The sequence below is a fragment of the Aspergillus nomiae genome (assembly GCF_001204775.2).
Source record: "Aspergillus nomiae NRRL 13137 chromosome Unknown contig00527, whole genome shotgun sequence".
NCBI lineage: Eukaryota > Fungi > Ascomycota > Eurotiomycetes > Eurotiales > Aspergillaceae > Aspergillus > Aspergillus nomiae.
The window spans coordinates 1-19,202 of NW_015378582.1; the positions used below are offsets into that span (position 1 = coordinate 1).

The 19,202-nt window shown below is 47.9% G+C and overlaps 4 protein-coding genes across 4 annotated transcripts; 3 read left to right on the forward strand and 1 right to left on the reverse strand.

Annotated features, from left to right (window-relative positions):
- Positions 1 to 88: 88 nt before the first annotated feature.
- Positions 89 to 676, reverse strand: ANOM_010918 (putative serine palmitoyltransferase 2; the record flags this gene model as incomplete). Its single annotated transcript, XM_015556174.1, has 1 exon — positions 89 to 676. One exon carries the CDS (start codon positions 674 to 676, stop codon positions 89 to 91), a length of 588 nt encoding a protein of 195 aa, XP_015401785.1.
- A 2,489-nt stretch (positions 677 to 3,165) lies between these two features.
- Positions 3,166 to 7,468, forward strand: ANOM_010919 (uncharacterized protein; the record flags this gene model as incomplete). Its single annotated transcript, XM_015556175.1, has 11 exons — positions 3,166 to 3,354; positions 3,410 to 3,686; positions 3,776 to 4,009; positions 4,061 to 4,737; positions 4,785 to 4,894; positions 4,948 to 5,274; positions 5,842 to 5,906; positions 5,974 to 6,592; positions 6,657 to 6,740; positions 6,803 to 7,180; positions 7,240 to 7,468. The coding sequence occupies 11 exons, from the start codon at positions 3,166 to 3,168 to the stop codon at positions 7,466 to 7,468; spliced, it is 3,189 nt and encodes a 1,062-aa protein (XP_015401786.1).
- A 1,130-nt stretch (positions 7,469 to 8,598) lies between these two features.
- Positions 8,599 to 17,055, forward strand: ANOM_010920 (putative nonsense-mediated mRNA decay protein; the record flags this gene model as incomplete). Its single annotated transcript, XM_015556176.1, has 6 exons — positions 8,599 to 10,054; positions 10,104 to 11,540; positions 11,592 to 11,928; positions 12,162 to 13,630; positions 13,694 to 15,657; positions 16,435 to 17,055. 6 exons carry the CDS (start codon positions 8,599 to 8,601, stop codon positions 17,053 to 17,055), a joined length of 7,284 nt encoding a protein of 2,427 aa, XP_015401788.1.
- An 858-nt stretch (positions 17,056 to 17,913) lies between these two features.
- On the forward strand, positions 17,914 to 18,986 carry ANOM_010921 (short-chain dehydrogenase/reductase; the record flags this gene model as incomplete). Its single annotated transcript, XM_015556177.1, has 5 exons — positions 17,914 to 17,955; positions 18,009 to 18,321; positions 18,383 to 18,490; positions 18,561 to 18,779; positions 18,841 to 18,986. The coding sequence occupies 5 exons, from the start codon at positions 17,914 to 17,916 to the stop codon at positions 18,984 to 18,986; spliced, it is 828 nt and encodes a 275-aa protein (XP_015401787.1).
- Positions 18,987 to 19,202: the final 216 nt, after the last annotated feature.

Genomic DNA, 19,202 nt, shown 5'->3' on the forward strand with positions numbered 1-19,202 from the left:
ATCTAACAAGGGGACAGTATCAACTGAAGCACACTGCAAAGCCCTTCACATGAAGATAGTATGTAGTCCAGGTCTTTCTTTGTGTACATCACTGAAGCGCTGAAGCGCACTCGAGACAAATCCAACGGAGTCGCAGGATAGCTGATGACGACGACAGAAATCTTCCGCCGAAGCATCTCGCGCGAAATGCTAGCATTTTAACCGGGTTCAAGAGAAGTGTGGGCACAACCGGTGAGTCTTCATTACCATAAGCAGTATATCGAATTCGTTTCAGACCTTGACGGAGATAGCGCGAGTTCCAGAGCAGCTGCTTCAGTCGGGTGTTTCCTCCACCTATTCCCTCCCCATTGGCGAGGATGGTTTTCATAGAAGCAATATTCTGTGCCATCACAGCTGGTACAGGTGCCTTGCCGTAATTGTATCTTGGATTCGTCGTTCTGAGTTTGGTAATCACATCCTGGCTGTTTGTAATATACCCTCCACTAGCACCAAACGATTTGGTGAAAGTGCCCATCAAAATATCGACATCCCTTGGGTCGACGCCGAAATAGTCGCACGGCCCCTTTCCATTCGGACCGACAGCACCGATTGAATGTGCCTCGTCCACGAAGAGGTAGAACTTGTAGCGCCGCTTTAAAGCCACGAGCTCACGTAGGCTGCACATGGATCCCTCCATGGAATAAAGCCCTTCCACCACAACCAAGATTTTCTTCCATTGAGGTTTCACAGTCGTTGTTGCTCTTATCTTCCTCTGCAGGTCGCCTAGGTCATTGTGCCTGAAGGTAGAAACAGTCGCTCCTGAAGCTTTTCTCCCAAATCGGATCGACGCTGGGGCCGAAGTTGCGAAACACACTCTTTTACGGCTTCACCCGGGATTTCCATTGCAATGTGGGTTTTTTGCGCTGCTATTTACATCGAAACGACGGTCCAGCTGGTGAGGGGCCTTTTTGGGATCTTTCGACGTAATTCATATGGCACTTTAGTTGCCATCACGGGAGGGATTACCAGTTCGTGTATCTCCCTTATTTTCAAGATAGCGTCCACCACCAAGCATGCACCAACCTTGGTACCATTTGCTTCGGGGTGGTTTAAAACAAGCCTACAGAACCTCTATCAAGTCCCATTGGCGTGAGCAACTTTCGTGGGTGGCACCATTGAGATAGCCCTTGTTCTCATCAGCCATGCTCGCCGAAATGGTTCGCCTCGAGACAGGAGTATGTTCAATATCCTAGATATCCTCCTGTTCAGGTTGACTAACGTGCACAGGCACCGTCTCTTGCCATTCTGTAATTACTCAACCTCTATTTGATGACCATGTTCAAGGTGTCTGATATACCTGTATTTTTGTTTTCCAAAATACAACTGCGTTTATTAGGTACGCAAACTTCACACTCTCCTTGGTGACTTCACTGGAGGCGACCACAACTGCCGTAATCTTTGGCGAGTGCTCTATATGCAACCGGACGTCATCGAGACTTGAAATCGCTCGACTTCAGTAACACTTTGAATGGGCTGTATGAACACTCTGATCTTGCCACTTTGATCCAAGCCTTTATCACCGTGGCCGAAATTTTATGGTGGACCTGGAACAGTGTACTTTTAAATCCTGTCGGTTCACCCTCACCGGACTATCTGGGCAGTTTGCTTGCCAATCGTTATTCTTCTCATTCAGCATACTCTCAGTATTGGGATGCTGTCTGTCTATGATGAGAGACCCAGCACTTCTATGGGTTTTTTATTTTTTATTTTTATTTTTATTTTTTTTTTTTTCGACTGGGATAAAACTATAAAGCATGGTTACGGAGAAGGGGGAGATGAAACAGTGAGAACGCTTTGGGACAATGGTTATTTAGCCATCAACCCTAAATCCCCCTCAATAGTTTGTGATCCTTCAGATAAATGCCCTTCCCCCCTGCATTCCAACGCCACCACGCGTCAAATGCCGATGCAAAAGGACGATCAATCACATTTTGAATATGTTAGTGGCCGCTTCTTTTTTTTCCCTCCGTTCCTGCCTCCCGGCTTCTCCTTACCTTCATGACTTTTTCACCCTCGATTGGACGCGACAGGCTATTTGTGATCCACACTCCTCCTGTCCCAGTCAACAGCAAAAGTCATGACGGAGTACCAGGAGGTCATGAACAAAGCACCTCGACACCTCAGGCGATACTAGTTTCTCTACTTTCACAAAGTCTATGGGGTAGTGCTGCCCAATTCACGGAGGCCACCATGGCTCGACAGCGAACGGTCTCTGCTCACACCTCGACGTGTTCGATAACAGAACATAACAAATTTGGACCTATTGTAGACGAGAATTGCTACAATGGGCTTGATTTTACTTTACTCTTTGAGGAGAGCTTCATGGTTATCGCGCCCGCCATTTTCGCCATCGCACTGTTGGCGTGGCGTATTTGGCACCTGCAAAGCCAGCCGACAAAGGTTGCACGAGGTTTGTTATTTTGGAGCAAAATAGTAAGTCGTCTTCGGGACTTTCATCATTGGCTGCCACAGGCTTGTTTGACAGGCTGTCTAGATCTTGTATTCTCTACAATTATCGACCCAAGCCATCATCCTAGGATTATGCACCGTGAGTCCCAGGACAAGCCTCACTTATAGCTCAGTGGTTCTGTCCATCCTCGCTACGATTATGTGCATGTACGGTTCTCACCTCGAGCACTCTCGAACCCCTTGCCCCTCAGCAATTTTAGTTCTCTACCCGACGGTAATGATACCTTTTGAAGTTGTTCATGTGCGAAGCCTCTGGTCAATCGACGGCCTCCGCCATATCGCAGTGATGGCTCTTATATCACTCGCAGTCAAATTCATTCTTGTAATTGTTGAATCGTTGCCAAAAATGAGACTTCGATATCCAGGAACCAGCATCCCTAGCCCGGAGGAAATGGAGGGCCCATTGGGGCGCGCATTTCTCTTTTGGCTGAACCCACTCTTTCTCCTAGGGATGAGAAACAAACTCAGGCTCCAGGATCTTTTTCCAGGAGTGGGAAAATTGAGCCTTTCCTCAGATGAACAGAGTCTACTAAAGTTTTGGAACCAATGTATGTACTCAAATAATTATTCATGTTATGGCACGATGGTAACGTTTTCTTTTTTTTCTTTGATTTAGGTGCCAACAAAAAAAAGCCTCATGCATTAGCCTTCTTAATCATGAAAGCTTTTAAGAACGAAATTATCTCCTGTATTTGGCCTCGACTGGCATATAGCGGTTTCGTGATCGCTCAGCCATATCTGATCCGTCGAGCAGTTACTCTGTTTGCCCTTCCCCATGGGAAGAATTCCCACGATCGTGGAGTACTTCTCATCCTGGCATTTTTACTCGTATACGGTGGCATGGGAGTAAGGATAATCTAAACTTTAGAGTAGACTCTCACTGACGGAAAAATTTCTTCAGATCTCCCTGGCCATTTCAAAGCACAAAGCAGCTCGCCTAATAGCTATGATGCGCAGCTCCCTGACCATGATGATATACGACAAGACAATGCGTTTACCGGCCTCGTATGGTCAAGATAAGGTACTCACTACTATTGGCACGGATATTGAGCGCATGGCTTTAGGTCTCTACACCTATTACGAGTGCTGGGCCGCGCCCATCGAATTGGGCCTTTTTTTCTGGATGATTTACAGAGAGCTCTATGAAACCAGCATAGCCGCGATGCTTCTATCTGCTTGTAAGTTCAAGCTGGTTGTTTTTCTTTTTCTTTTTCTTTTCTTTTTCTTTTCTGCCCCATCAAAACACGGGGTATTAACCGCAATACAGTTGCCGTTGTCGGTGTGGTTTTGCTGGCTCCATATGCTGTCAAGAAGCAGACCTTTTGGATCAACGCAATCCAAAAACGTGTCGCAGTTACAGCAGAGCTAATTAATGGAGCCAAGGGGGTGAAGATGTCTGGGCTTACAGACCGGCTTCATACAATTATGACTGGCCTTCGACTTGAGGAAATTTCAATATCGAAGGACTATCGTTCAGTTGTGACAAGCATCTTTACGCTTGGTATGTACCCTCCAGGTCTTTATTTGGGGTTTGGGCTGACAGTTATATCAGCAAACACACATTCAATTCTTACCCCAACAGTCTCCTTTGCTATCTACATGCTTGTTTCGCGGTCGAAACATGGAGCCATCGGGACTCTCGACAGCCCGCGCGCATTCACTTGTCTAGCCATGCTTGAGCTTTGCGGTGAAGCACTCTTATCTTTACTCCAAGCTATTTCAAATGTTTCCTCGGCAGTCGGCTGCATTGATCATATTCAAGAGCTTCTGTGCGAGGATGAACACCGCGATCACCGCATCATCAAATCGCAGCCGCTGCTGGCCGGAATGCCCTGCATAATTGCTCATGACTTGTCCGCGGGGTGGGAAGGGCCAATTATCCGAAAAGCCTCCTTCATCATCCCACGCAATTCATTGACGATGCTGATTGGGCCCGTTGGTTGTGGAAAATCCACTCTTCTCAGGGCAATTCTTGGGGAAACAACGCACAACAAAGGATCCATAATCGTCAACACCGCAAATATTGCGTACTGTAGTCAAACTCCATGGCTCGTGAATGGAACGGTACGGGAAAACGTCCTCGGCTCAAGTGCCTACTGGGATGACTGGTATCGAATGGTAATTGAAGCTTGCTGCCTGCAGGTGGATATCGCGCAATTGGTCAATGGAGATGATACCATCGTTGGATCCAAGGGATTATCTCTCAGCGGAGGGCAAAAGCAGCGTTTGGTGAGTGCTCACATAGACTACACTCATCTCATCGCTAACACGAACAGGCTCTTGCACGCGCTGTTTACTCTGGGCATAGCTTGGTGATTCTCGACGATGTACTAACTGGATCAGATGCCGCTACAGAGGATCATATATTCGAACGGCTTCTAAGCCCGTGCGGCTTGCTAAGAAAATTAGGGACTACAGTAGTCATGGCGACAAGCTCAGTAAGAGCGACAGTGTCCGTGCCACAATCAAAGTGCTGATAAATGTCCTAGCCCAACGCATACAACACGCTGACCATGTCATCACTATGGGGTCAGATGGCTTTATCATTGCTCAAGACACTAACTCAAATACCGGGGTAGGTCATAATCCAGGCAAGAAGTATTCCATGGACGTTGCCCCGGGTTTCAAAACAAAAGCTGGTCGCCATATCACGATAACCAATTTGAATGCTGAGTCAACCTGTTCGATGAACCCAGCCACAAACACTCCTGTAGACGACAGTTTGGGCGATGACGCTCGTCATTCCGGAGATTTTGCAACTTACAAGTACTATTTCTCTGCAGCTCCGTGGCACAGATGGGTAGTGTTTCTTGTTGCCCTCGCAGTTGGGGTATCTACCAAAATATTCATGTGTAAGCAAGTATCTAATGGTGTTAGATGTGGACTGTGTTGACTTCAATCTCTTCATGATAGCTACGTGGATAAAGTGGTGGGCACATGACAATGATATTGAACCCAACCGCAATCTCAAGATGCGAGTTGCTGTCGATTGCTCTCTTTGTGCAATATACGCTACTATGTTTTGGATCTCTCAGTGGTATGGCCCTATTGTATTATCCTTTTTGTTGTTCGTTTTGAGCTAAAGCTGTTGATATAGGATCATGATTCACGGAGTCACGGCAAAAACGATGATAACGCTGCATCAAAGACTTCTCGTAGCCGTAATTCGGTACGGGAGGCCTTTCATCATATTTCAAGATGGACTTAGTTAAAGAATTGTCTAGGGCCCCAATGTCCTTCTTTTCGAGAACCGATTCAGGAACTATAATGAACCGGTACTCTCATGCCGCCAACTCGTCGTCATCAGGATATACAGCTGACAAGAAAGCACAGTTTCAAAAGCGATCTAGAGCTGATAGACTTTGAATTGCCTCTGGTGGTCTTTATCACCATTGCCAGTAATTATACCTCCTCTCTCAACCTACCACGAACTATTCTGATTGATTCGGTTTCCCACTCACACAGCATCGATGGAATGTGTCGGGGCGATCGCGGTGGTCATTGTCAATGTCCACTACATGGCAGCTGTCATTCCTATCTCGATATTTATCATTGGGGCCGTGGAGATATTCTACTTGAGAACTTCCCGACAGCTTCGAATTCTAGACCTCGAAGCAAAGGCACCAATTTTGAGACACGCCATGGATACGGTAGGTGGTCTGGTGACAATCCGAGCTTTTGGCTGGCAGAATCAGTACAGAAACCTCGCCAACACAAATCTGGAGGTATCACAAAGGCCATTCTATTTGCTTATGGTGGCACAGGTTTGGCTTGGGTTGGTATTGGACTTTGTCATGACCGGGTTCGCCGTCGTCCTCATGGGAATTGGTGTTGCCAAGCTAGGGAATGTCTCGGCCGGCGATATGGGATTGGCACTGACAAGCACCATCAACATCGGCATTTGGATGAAAACGCTGATCAAGTTCTGGATGAATCTCGAGACGTCCCTTGGAGCTGTTGCACGGGTGAAGGACTTCGAGCAGAACCTGGAGTCTGAAGATCTACCTGGCGAGCGTAAAATACCGCCCGCTATCTGGCCAGCCCAAGGAAATATTGAATTCAGAGAGGTCACTGCATCCTATGGGTAAGTTCTGCTGAGAAGTTTTATGAAATCGTTCACATACTGATGGTGACTTCATCTGCTCCAGGGGGTCCTCCAACCATGTTCTCCAGCAGGTCTCGTTTACTGCTCGACCAGGAGAGAAGATCGCCATTTGCGGTCGGACAGGTAGGTAAGCACTACCGTTTCTGACAGATGGATGCCAACTTGATACCGAATAATGACCTTTCATAGTGGTAAAAGTACACTTGTCGCAGCACTGTTCCATATGATTGATTTGTCGGGCGGCCAAATCCTACTGGATGGACTGGACATCACAACAATTTCCCGACAAAGACTGAGAGCATCTCTGAACGGGCTACCCCAGGATTCGTTTCTACTTAATGGATGGACTATTCGTGAAAATGTTGACTTTTTCACTTCCACCTCCGATGAAACCATCGTCTCTGCTCTGAAAGCGGTGCATCTTTGGGACATTGTCGAAGGGAAGGACGGTTTAGACACGGTCGTGCATGAGAGCACCTTTTCTCACGGACAGAGACAGCTGGCCTGCCTTGCGCGAGCTCTTGTCCGACATGGAAATGTCTTGGTGCTGGATGAAGCAACAAGCAGGTAAGCCACCGTGATGCCTACATTATTAAGTACAAAGACTAATCCACCCTGGGTTCAAGTGTCGATGAAAGCACCGAGCAGCTAATGCAGACATTGATTCGTTCACATTTTTCCAGGCACACCATTCTAGCGGTTACCCATCGGCCTTCTACTATTTTGGATTTTGACCGTGTTCTTGTCATGGAAGGGGGCCGGATCGTTGAGAACGACCATCCCCAGAAGCTTCTGAAGCGAGAAACCCGGTTTTCAAACTTTCTGAGGGTTTCCGACAATGACGCGATCTTATAATTGGTGCATTCCTATAAATGAAGAGCTAAATGAACGGACTAGCGGAATCCTCTTTGCCCTTAGGGGGGCTATAAATGCGGATTGATTCAAAGCTATTGCTTTCTCTGTTAGACAAATTGCATGTTCGGCCTCTCCATGCAATCCAAGAGGATTGTCCATGCGACTGTAAGTCAATAAGAAGTTCTTCAGTTCTAGTCTAAGGCACTAGTGCTTCATGGCGTCGCAAACCCCGGCATATATATTACAAAACGGTAAACCCTTCGCAGAGATTATATTACCAAACCGCCAAGATTCACACTTACCAATCCCTTAAGGACTGGCAAAAGCTCTCAGACCCGGTGTAAATCAAGTGGACCATTGGTGGTGGTGGTATAAATTCCCAAATTTCGGTTTTGACAACGCTCTACCCTGCGGAAACGTTGATTGAGGAAGAAACCCTACAAAGCGGCGCATTACGATCTGCCAGGGTAATGTTCAATATATACACAACACTGTAAAGGTTTCAATCTGATCTAATGTACTGCGCTATGTTTGCTAATTATATAAAATAAAGGCCACAGCCGCATTGACTCCTTCACGGCTTGTCTTGTCTCTGACTCTCTGCCAGGCCCTCGGGGACGTTTTTCGTAGGATTACTGTGCGCAGAGTAGACCTTGATGATCCGACAGTGAACCACGACCACGACCTCCAGTCATAGAATAACCTGATAAAAAAACATACAACAGGAGAGATTCGCTGGTGGTCACCCACCCAACTACTAACCTCCCGGCGTGTGGCTTCTACGCGGTCAATAGGTCACTTTGATATTTGTTCTTAGAAACAAATACCCCGCTTTGCAATGTGTTGGCGTGGCTGAAGAACAAACATAGGTCTATCATCATTAGCGAATCACAGCCGCTATACGAAACCCAAGAAAGCATTGCTACCCTACTCTCTATTGTAGTGGTAAATACCAGGGCGGATCAAGTTGCATCCCGTGGTTTCTGGTTAAAAGAGATGCTCAGTAAGAAGAAATGGGCAGTGTCACCTGTGGTTCAATTGCTATTTATATGCATTGATTGTTTCTTTTGTCATTGAAAAAGCCCCTCCATCCACAAACTCAAGCCAGTTGAGAGGTCATCGTCATCAAGATGACGTCTCGTACTGATCGGCTCGCCAAATTTTTTGACCTTGTCCTTAGTGGTAAACGGCCTGTTGCGACTGTCGATAACTTTACGCTGCTACTGGAAGCGATTTTCGAGAAAAACAACCACGCAGCGTGTGTTGAGCGCATCGTCGCCAGCCCCGCTGCCCGAAACGCCATCCACGCAGGTGTCCGATTCAACACCAAACCCGACTTCTTGAACAGACACACAGCTTTATTTCTTCAATACCTCTCTGATCCTTCTATCAAGACACTATGTAATGGCCAGCATCTGCGAGATATTGTCGAAGTTATCATTGAGCCGCGAACTTTGTGGAACGCTTTCATGAAGGCCTTCCAAGCAAAAACCCTTACAGAACCGGCGGTACAAGCCTTTGCATGGCTCATGATCGAATGTCTCACTCACGCGTCTGCCGATGAGGCAGATATGGTGGATGATGCCCAGACCGTGGTCAGCAGTGGCTCTCTTCTAAAATCGACATCACCTGAAACCCGCGCCTATGGCCATAAGCTGAAGCAAGTGTTGGAACTCAAGGCAAGTAACACATTTATTGAAAAATCCGATTATGTTCCAGGAGGTCGGCATGACAATGACCACGTCGACTTTCGCCAAATTGCAATTTATCCAACTAATGACGAGTCTTGCTCGGTCGAGAAACCATTCTATCGGCGTGCGGACGAGATCCTGCAACTGCCCATTGAAAAGCGGGTCGCAGGTCATCTCGACAATCAATTCCGGCTTTTACGAGAGGACATGCTCTCGGACATACGCGAGGAGCTGCAGGCAGTGACAGGAAGGAAGAAGAGACGTCGTACAGTCACAACACTCAAGGGACTGTCTGTAAAAGAGATATTCAATGGCATAGAAAAGCGGATGACCCCTTGCGGCCTGGTGATCACCTGTCTGCAAGGCCTGGAAGCTCTGAAAGCCCGGGACAAGGAAGGTCGAAAGGCTTTTCTAAAGAACGACCGCGGTTACCTACGCCATCAGTCATTTGGCTGTCTTCTCCGGGGTAAAGAGATTGTCTCATTTGCCACGGTTGACAGACAAATCGACTACCTTCTCGAGGACGAGCCAAGGATTGTCTTGCGAATTATAGGAGACGATGCTGTGAGAAAGACGCTATCTTATTTCAAACTCTACAACGACCTCATGTTCCTCTTTGTAAATACTGCTGTATTCGCCTATGAGCCTATTCTAAAACGCCTCCAGGAGAAAGCGGAGCTTCCTCTTGCAGAGGACCTGTTAGACTACCAACGCGACACCGAGATCTCCCAATCCAACATCATTGAAGAAAGACTTATCAAGGATCTCGACCATGGTGAGAGAACAGTGCAAGACGTGCTAACCTCCGAGAAACCCATCAACCTCGATTCATCTCAGATGCAAGCATTCGTCTCCGGGCTCTCGCAGAAAGTTAGCTTGATTCAGGGCCCACCAGGTAACTATATCTTCCTCACCGACTGCGACTGGCTAACCCTTCGTGTTAGGAACTGGAAAGTCGTTCGTCGGCGCTCTGATAGCGAAAGCACTATTTGACCACAGTAGGGAAGCCATGCTTGTGATGTGCTATACGAACCATGCCCTCGACCAGTTCTTGGAAGATCTGCTAGACATTGGGATCACATCATCGGCTATCGTTCGACTCGGCTCCAAATCCTCTCAGCGGATAATGCCGCTCAAGCTCTCTGAGCAGCATTCCAGCAACAGGCGGACCCAAGCTACCTGGCGAATTCTTGATCAGATAAAGGAAAAAGCTAGGGAGTTGCGTGAAGTCCTCAACGGTGCTTTTGGTACCTATTTCAATTTCAAAATTAATCCTGACACGATCCTCGAATACCTTGAGTTCGAGGAGCCGCACTTTTATGAAGCATTCACTCCTCCAGTTGATCCCGAGGGAATGACTCTCGTTGGTGAAGGAGGCAGGAAAGTCACCTCTCAATACATATACAGTCACTGGGTGCAAGGGAAGAACTACCCCACGGCCATTTCCAATCATCTCAGCCAGCAAGCCAACAGTGTGTGGCAAACGAGCAAAAACACCCGCCAAGCAAAAGTGGATTCTTGGACCAAACTTCTGCTTGAAGAGCAGGTTGCCAACGTCCAAGGTCTAATGAGTAGACTGGACAGGTGTGAGGAAAGGCGCGGGGAGTTATGGAGCGAAACAACACGCGAGATCCTACGGAGTAAACGGATCATCGGATGCACCACGACTGGAGCCGCAATGCATGCTCGAGACCTCGGTGCTATCTCTCCTGGAATTGTGCTCTTAGAAGAAGCCGGGGAGATTCTAGAGTCGCACGTCCTCACTGCCTTAGGATCCCACACTAAGCAGCTGATCATGATCGGTGACCACCAGCAACTGCGACCAAAGATCAACAATTATAACCTGTCTGTAGAAAAGGGTTCGGGATACGATCTTAATCGGTCACTCTTTGAACGATTGGTGTTGTCGGGATTCCCTCATTCCACCTTGGCAAAACAGCACCGCATGGTGCCTGAAGTCTCCTCGCTCGTGCGCAATCTTACTTACCCTGAACTCTTGGACGGTGACAAGACTATGAACCGGCCCGCCCCGAGAGGTCTCCAGGATCGGGTCATCTTCATTAGCCATAGCTATCCGGAGGGCAGTTTAGGTGGGGTGGCTGACAGAAATGATATTGGTGGTAAAGCAAGCAAGCAAAACCCGTTCGAGGTGCAACTGGTTCTCAGGATTGTTCGATATCTCGGCCAGCAAGGGTACGGGACAGACCGGTTGGTGGTACTTACTCCTTATCTGGGTCAACTTTATCTTCTCCGTGAGGAATTGCGTAAAGAAACAGACCCTATACTCAATGACCTGGACTGCTATGACCTCGTCCGTGCGGGGTTGATGACCCAAGCGAGCGCTCAGCATATCAAGCGACCGATTAAATTGTCCACCATCGGTAGAAGATGAGTTCCTTGGTAGCCATGAGTACGTGCTAATCCAATCGCAGATAATTATCAAGGTGAAGAGAGTGAAATCGTGATCGCGAGCCTAACGAGAAGCAACAAGAATGGAGACATCGGCTTTATGGCGGCCCCACAGCGGCTCAACGTGCTCCTCTCTCGCGCTCGAGATGTCCTAATCATGGTCGGAAACCCAAAGACTTTTCTTAGTAGTAAGAAAGGGGAATGTGTTTGGCGGCCTTTTGTTGATCAGCTGCAAACGAGCGGACATCTGTACGACGGCCTCCCGGTGAAATGTGAGCAACATCCCAAGAGACTAGCAGTTCTCCAATCGCCTGACGATTTTGACGCAAAATGTCCTGATGGAGGGTGCGAAGAGCCGTGGTGCGTTGCTGTTTTTGTTTATACTCGCTTTATCGACAGAGGCTAATCAGCGACAGTGGAACAAAACTAAGCTGCGGAATGCACGACTGTCCCCAGAGGTGTCATCAGCTGTCAGATCACTCTAAGATGCAGTGTAAAACGGCTACAGATTGGATATGTCCGCGCAATCATAAACAAATAACGCCATGCTTCGAAAAAAAGGGGCATTGTTGTCGTTGTGCTGATGAAGATAGGGAGGTTGAGCGCCGACGGCAGAGGGATATGGAACTTGATGCAAAACGACAAGCCAAGCAGCAAGAATATGCGCATCAGCTAGCCGAAATTCAAGATGAGATTGCCCATGAGAGACGACTCCAGCAGGAAAAGCAGGATGAGAAAGAACGGCAGCGCGTACTTCAACAAACCCTCGACGATCTTGAACGATTGAAAACTCGTGGCGCCGAACGCAAAAGAGAAACCTCGCCGGGCGTTGTCAACTCAGACCAGACCGGCCAAAACTCTCAAACGCTGCCCGATCGGAGCAAGAATATCAGCCAGACAGCGTCAGGGACCACGATCGGCCCCGACGTGATTCAAGCTTTATCTTCCTCTGAGCAAGACTGGCTATACCAAAAGCAGTACGAAGGCGCACAAAGCAAGGAGTTAGACCAGCTAATGGGGATGATCGGGCTAGAGAGCATCAAAGCCAAGTTTCTCAATATCAAATCCCAAGTCGATGCAGCGTTCAGGCAGAACATTGATTTCAAAGCCGACCGATTTGGCTCAGTCCTCCTCGGAAACCCAGGAACGGGTAAAACTACCGTTGCACGTATCTACGCGAAATTCCTCACGGCTATGGGTATCATCCCTGGTAGCTTTATCACTGAGACCACAGGATCGCGACTCGCCAATGGTGGCGTGTCTGACTGCGAAAAGCAACTAAGCAAGATACTAAACAATGGTGGTGGCGTGCTTTTTATTGATGAGGCTTATCAGTTGGCTCAAAATAATGGTCCTGGCTCACAAGTCCTTGACTACCTGCTTGCCGAAGTCGAGAATCTCACAGGAAAGGTGGTCGTGGTTCTTGCGGGATATCGACGGCAGATGGAGAAGTTTTTTGCTCATAATCCCGGTCTTCCTAGTCGGTTCCCGCATGAATTTATCTTTGAGGACTACACTGAGCAGGAACTTCTTCGGATTCTTGAGTATCAGATCAATAAGAAGTTCAGAAGGAACATGAAGGTTGAGGGCGGTATGAACGGCTTATATTGTCGGATCGTTGCTCGTCGGATTGGCAGACAACGTGGCCATGAAGGCTTTGGGAATGCGCGTACTGTGGAAAATGTCCTCGCTCGCATCACAGCGCGTCAGGCAGCACGATTAGCCTGTGAAAGAAGGAACCATGCCCCAAATCAACCGCCCATCGATGATTTCCTGCTCACAAAGAAAGACCTTCTCGGTCCAGAGCCCAATCAAGCATTACAGCATTGTTCTGCTTGGAAAAAGCTGCAGAATATGATTGGTCTGGCGTCTGTCAAGAATACCGTACACGCTTTATTGGACAGTATACAAAGTAATTACGAGCGCGAGCTAAATGAGAAGCCTTTAGTCGAATTCACACTTAACCGTGTGTTCCTTGGATCACCCGGAACAGGTAAGACGACGGTGGCCAAACTTTATGGGCAGATTCTTGTTGACCTTGGATACTTGTCGAACGGTGAAGGTGAGCAATATAGTATCTCCATTCCTACGTAGAGAAGATGTCTAACAGCGTGAATGGTTTTAGTGATAGTCAAGAACCCAGCGGACTTCATAGGGAGTGTCATCGGCGGATCTGAGCAAAATACGAAAGGTATCCTGGCATCCACACTAGGGAAGGTTCTCGTTATCGATGAAGCCTATGGTCTTTTCGGGGGTGGAACTCGCGACAGAAGCGGCTCGAACACCAACCAATTTAAGACAGCTGTGGTTGATACAATAGTCGCAGAGGTGCAGAGCGTCCCAGGTGATGATCGCTGTGTTCTATTATTGGGTTATCAGGAGCAAATGAAGGAGATGTTCCAAAATGTCAATCCAGGGTTATCCAGGCGATTTGCTCTCGATGATGCTTTTGTTTTTGAGGACTTCTCTGATATAGAACTGCGGCAAATCCTTGATCTTAAGTTAAAAGATCAGGGGTTTATCACGTCCGACAAGGGTGCAAAGGTAGCGATAGAAATTCTCGCTCGTGCTCGCAACCGTCCGCACTTTGGCAATGCAGGAGAAATTGACATTCTATTGAATGGCGCTAAGGTCCGACAGCAACAGCGACGGTCTGCCAAGGTCGGGAACCCTGCTATCGACTACTTGGAGCCTCAAGACTTGGATCCAGAATATGATCGAGGAGAACGAGAAGAGATAAATGTCCGGATGCTCTTCCAAGACACCATTGGCTGCGAAGCCATAATTAATAAGCTTGAGGACTACCGCCTGACCGTTAAAAACCTCAGAGAGCTTGAGATTGACCCAAGGCAACACCTGCCGTTCAACTTCCTTTTCCGGGGGCCTCCAGGAACAGGTAAAACAAGTACAGCCAGGAAGATGGGCCAGGTGTACTACGATTTGGGTTTGCTATCATCCGCGGAGGTCATCGAAAGCTCAGCAACCGATTTGGTGGGGCAATATGTCGGGCATACCGGTCCTAAGACACAGGAGCTGCTAGAGAAATCCCTTGGGAAGGTTCTCCTTATTGACGAGGCATATAGACTCGCGGAAGGACAATTCGCAAAGGAGGCAATGGATGAAATTGTCGACTGCATTACAAAACCCAACTTCTTCCAGAAACTTATTATCATTTTAGCAGGATACGACCAGGACATCAATCGTCTCATAAACATCAACCCAGGCTTGACTAGTCGGTTCCCGGAAGAGCTTGAGTTCGCCAGTATTACACCCGATGCTTGCATCAAACTTCTCACGAAGCTACTTCAGAAACAGAAGTCTGATTTTAGGTTGAAAATAAACAGGTTTGACCTGGACGCATTGGAGTCTCCGCGGCCCGAGTTTACGAAGAAATTGCGGAGTCGTTTTACCAGACTTACTCAGACCGCGAACTGGGCCAATGCGCGTGATATCCAAACAATCTCGAAATCAATCTTTGGAGTTGCAATCAAGTCGATGCGAGATAAGAAGATCGCCATCTGCGAGGATCTTGTCATTAGTAAGATTGACGACATGATGTCCGAGCGCATCAAGCGCGCAACAAATCAATCCGTGGCAAGGAATCCTACGCTCGATTTACTTCAATCCCAGGCTCTCGGTCGGCAGCCCGTTACGCCAGTGCTGACCACAACATTTAACCCGCCTGCAGCCTCTGAAGACTCGGCCGAAAACGATGAACGTTCGCCTCCAGCACCCTCAGCACTCGAGGCCCCTTCGGACTCTATCACCAGGGACGATGGGGTATCGGATGAAGTATGGGAGCAACTAGAGCAAGACAGACAGGCCGCAAAAGCAGCAGAAGATCGATATAAAGAGCTGCTCGATGACGAACGCACTGCGGAAAAGGCAGTGAACGACCTCCCTCATCCTTCACCTGTCAAATCTTCTGACTCCGAAGTCGACACGGAAGCAAAGAAACAGCGCGAACAGCGCCGGCTAGAAGAGCTAGCCAGACGGGCTAAGTTGGAAGATCTTCGCAAGAAGCGTGAGGCAGAAGAAAAGGCCAGGAAGAAGGAACAACAAATTCAACGGAAGCTTCGTCATATGGGTGTTTGTGTTGCTGGATTTCAGTGGATCAAACAGCAACACGGGTATCGGTGTGCGGGAGGGAGTCACTATATATCAAACGAGGCTTTGGGGGTTTAAGTTATTTGCTGTGATTTCTTAAGTATATTCAGATTGCAAGTTACATATAATTTGAACCCTATCCCAACTTCAACGGTTCCATATTTATTCTCTCTCGATTTTCTAACTTAACCCGCTGCTTTACTATGTTTAGCTAGAAGGTTCCATGAAAATCAGTCAAACATGAGGAATCGGTGCGTTTTCTATCGGGCAAGCCTCCCAGCTTTGGTTCTCACCACCATCTCACTTTGGTGTGGTGTTTTGCTTTGCAGCCCGGAAAGTGAATCTGCGGATAGACTCCATAAAGAGAGCCATTTCTTTTCCACGGAACATCCTTGGACGAAACCGAGCAAGGACCGAGTGGGCATTAAATGTCTCAAACTCTTCCTTGGAGGACTTTTGTATAGTCACATCAAAGGAAATTCCCAGGGATGGTAAAGGAGATTGAAGATCTCTCGCAAGAGACACAGAAAGAGTCGGAGCTACTCGGTCCTTCTCGCCAGACGACTGTTGATCAGAGACGATACTTGACTCAGATTGGAACATTATACGAAGGGCACGTGGCCAACGCGCTCAGTGGCAATTACGATCCCACTTTGGATAGCAATAGTCCGCTGAAGCTACGCATGCACATTCATAATCTCAGCGAACTCTTTGCGAAAGACATGGCACATTACGGGCATTTAAAAATTTTCCAAACAGTCTCAGGAGACTTTTGACGTTAGTTTCCACCGGAGCACTGATGATCAGCAAAATATTTATGACTGGATCCGAACTCTACACCGTGACTCGCGTGGTGCCGAACTTCCCGGGACAGTAAACCCTGCTGGTCTCGAGAATATGTTCCGGCAGCAATCATCTCCCTGGGAAAATATCGCCCAAGACTATGTTGAGAAGGCTTCTTCAAAAATCTCGGACTTCATTCGGATGAGCCTCGAGAGGATCGTTGGGGACGATGAGGTAAGAGCCAGCCTGATGTCACAGATCGTCCGAAGGCAGACGACGACCTCTACCCGTGCCATGAAGATACTGTCCACCATTCTCAGTGACGAGCGAGGCGGAATCTTGCAGACCGTGAACCACTACTTTGCAGATACACTTGCCGAAACACGGCAAGAACGCGTTATGGCAAGGCTCAGTAACCTAGACCTAGAAGGTGTCCCAATGAACGTGACGCATGTGTTACGTGGAATTCACCTGAGCAACGAAGAACAACCCATCAATGACATACACGATATTCTGAAAGCATACTACAAGTTGGCATTGAAACGATTTTGTGATACCGTCATTCTTCAGGTGACCGAACGATGCTTACTAGGCTAAGATGCAGCCATTCGCTTCCTTTCTCCTGATCTTGCTGGCGGAATGACTGATAGGGAGCTAGCAGATGTTGCCGAAGAAAACTTTGCCGCCTCGACAATTCGAAACGACCTGCTCTCCAGAATCCAGAGGTATCAGAGTGCCTTGGATATTGTGAGACAAGTAGGTATCTAACAGGCGCGGTACCAGTCCACCCAGCATGATGGACAGGCGTTACCACACATTGATACTACAAAGCCAACACCAGTGTTTGAGGTATCTGCTGTCCCTCGAAGGCCGGCTGAGCTTTCCAGTTGAAGGGTTGTCCATTGAGGGCAACCTTCGTTTTTGGCGGCTTCACCTCATCTACCGGTTCCACTGCAAGGATCGGCGTTGGATTTAGCCATACAATCAACCTACATTTCAAAATATACGATGACCCTGATAGGGATTGTGCTAGTAGGATTTAAATCGGAGATTCCAGATTATCCTTCATTGTCCACGTTGATAGATGCATGCCTCAATAGTAATTGAAATCGAGTTACCGTAGAGGAAGAAGAATATAAGAGCCCATTGTCTCCAAGCTCCCCATACCCCTATTATGTCCATGCACGACTCACTATGTAAGTCGAAAGCATTCCTCCGCGTTTATTTCACCGCGGAAGGGTCGCTATCAAGTGATAGGCAGTCGGATGTTGTGTTTTCTTCAAGAAATGAAGTGTTGACGAGTCTCATGACGTCACATGATCGTCCCTAGCGAGGGGTAATTCAATTGAATATTTAATAGTCAAGAAAAATGGACCGTGCAGGTTGATATCAAGACGCACCCTCGCACTCTCACCCACTGCGCACCAACAGATCGAACGGATTCTCATTGCAACCATGGTCAAAACAGTGGTTGCAACAGGCACATCCTCCGGTTTGGTAATCGTTCACTGTTCTACCCCTCAATGGCCATTCGTGTTAACATAACACAGGGCTTTGAAGCCATCAAACAGCTGCTCCAGCAGTCGGAGCCATACCATTTCATTCTGGGAGTGCGGGACGCAACCAAGACTCAGGCCAAGTATGATTGTCTTGACTTTGACAAGAGCAAGCACACGATTACCGTTTTCTCGCTGGATCTTCTATCCCTGGCAAGTGTGCAGTCATTTGCAGGAAACGTCCTTTCTCAGTTGGGGGCTCAGACGCTCGATTATCTGTTCCTTTGTGCTGGCATGCTAGATAGCGCCGATGGACCTGGACCCAATGGCTCGCCATGGTGCTCGGGGTGCGTTGTCAACCATTTAGGTATGTGGGAGGTGAACTCGAAGGGTATCAAACCGAGGTGACTAACCAAAATGTCAAACAGCCCAGCATTATTTGATTCATTTACTGCATGACACTCTCTCTACGTCTCAATCGCGAGTTGTCGTTGTTTCTTCGGGTGCCATCCGCAGAGTGAGAGACCAGAATCCAGGTAAACTCACTTTTCCTACGCATTCCAGGAATACTATCCATATCACGTCCACTAACTCAGCCCCTATTAGAAACGCTCGACGTAGACCTTAAGGCAAATTCTAAAGCAGGGGTGAGGACCGTATACAGTGCGTCGAAGTTCGTACAGCTACTCGGCGCATTGAACTGGCGCCGCGAGCTTCTCTCGTGCACGGTCATTGCCGTCTCACCGGGCCTGATTCCCAGCACAAATTTGGCCACTGATCTGGGTTTGTCGATGGATATGCCCGATGCGAAAACCATTCCCGAGGGTAAGTTCATCCGCATCGTCTTAATTGGGAGAAAATCGACATAACAGGGACTGTTCCACAGGGGCCCAGAACCTTCTTCGCGCATTTGCTGCGACCGATCTCCCGTCTGATCCAGAGCAGATCTTTTTGACGAGCTGGGGGGAGTGGTGGCCGAAGGATGTATATGCTTTGGCTCTTGACGAGAAGCTACAAAAAAATGGTGTTTAACTAAAGAAGAGATCGAAAAGGCTGAGTGGTTTGCCTGAGTGTAAATCTAGGGCAGACGCTGACTCCACAAATGCTACATGGGGATGAACCCTATAGATGAAAGCTGGCAATTATATCAGATTCAAATCGGATACAAGGAACTATTGGCCTACGTTTCTTCGTCCCCCGGTAGGCTGTACCAATCTAGCAAAGACTTAACGGCAAATCCAGGGCTAA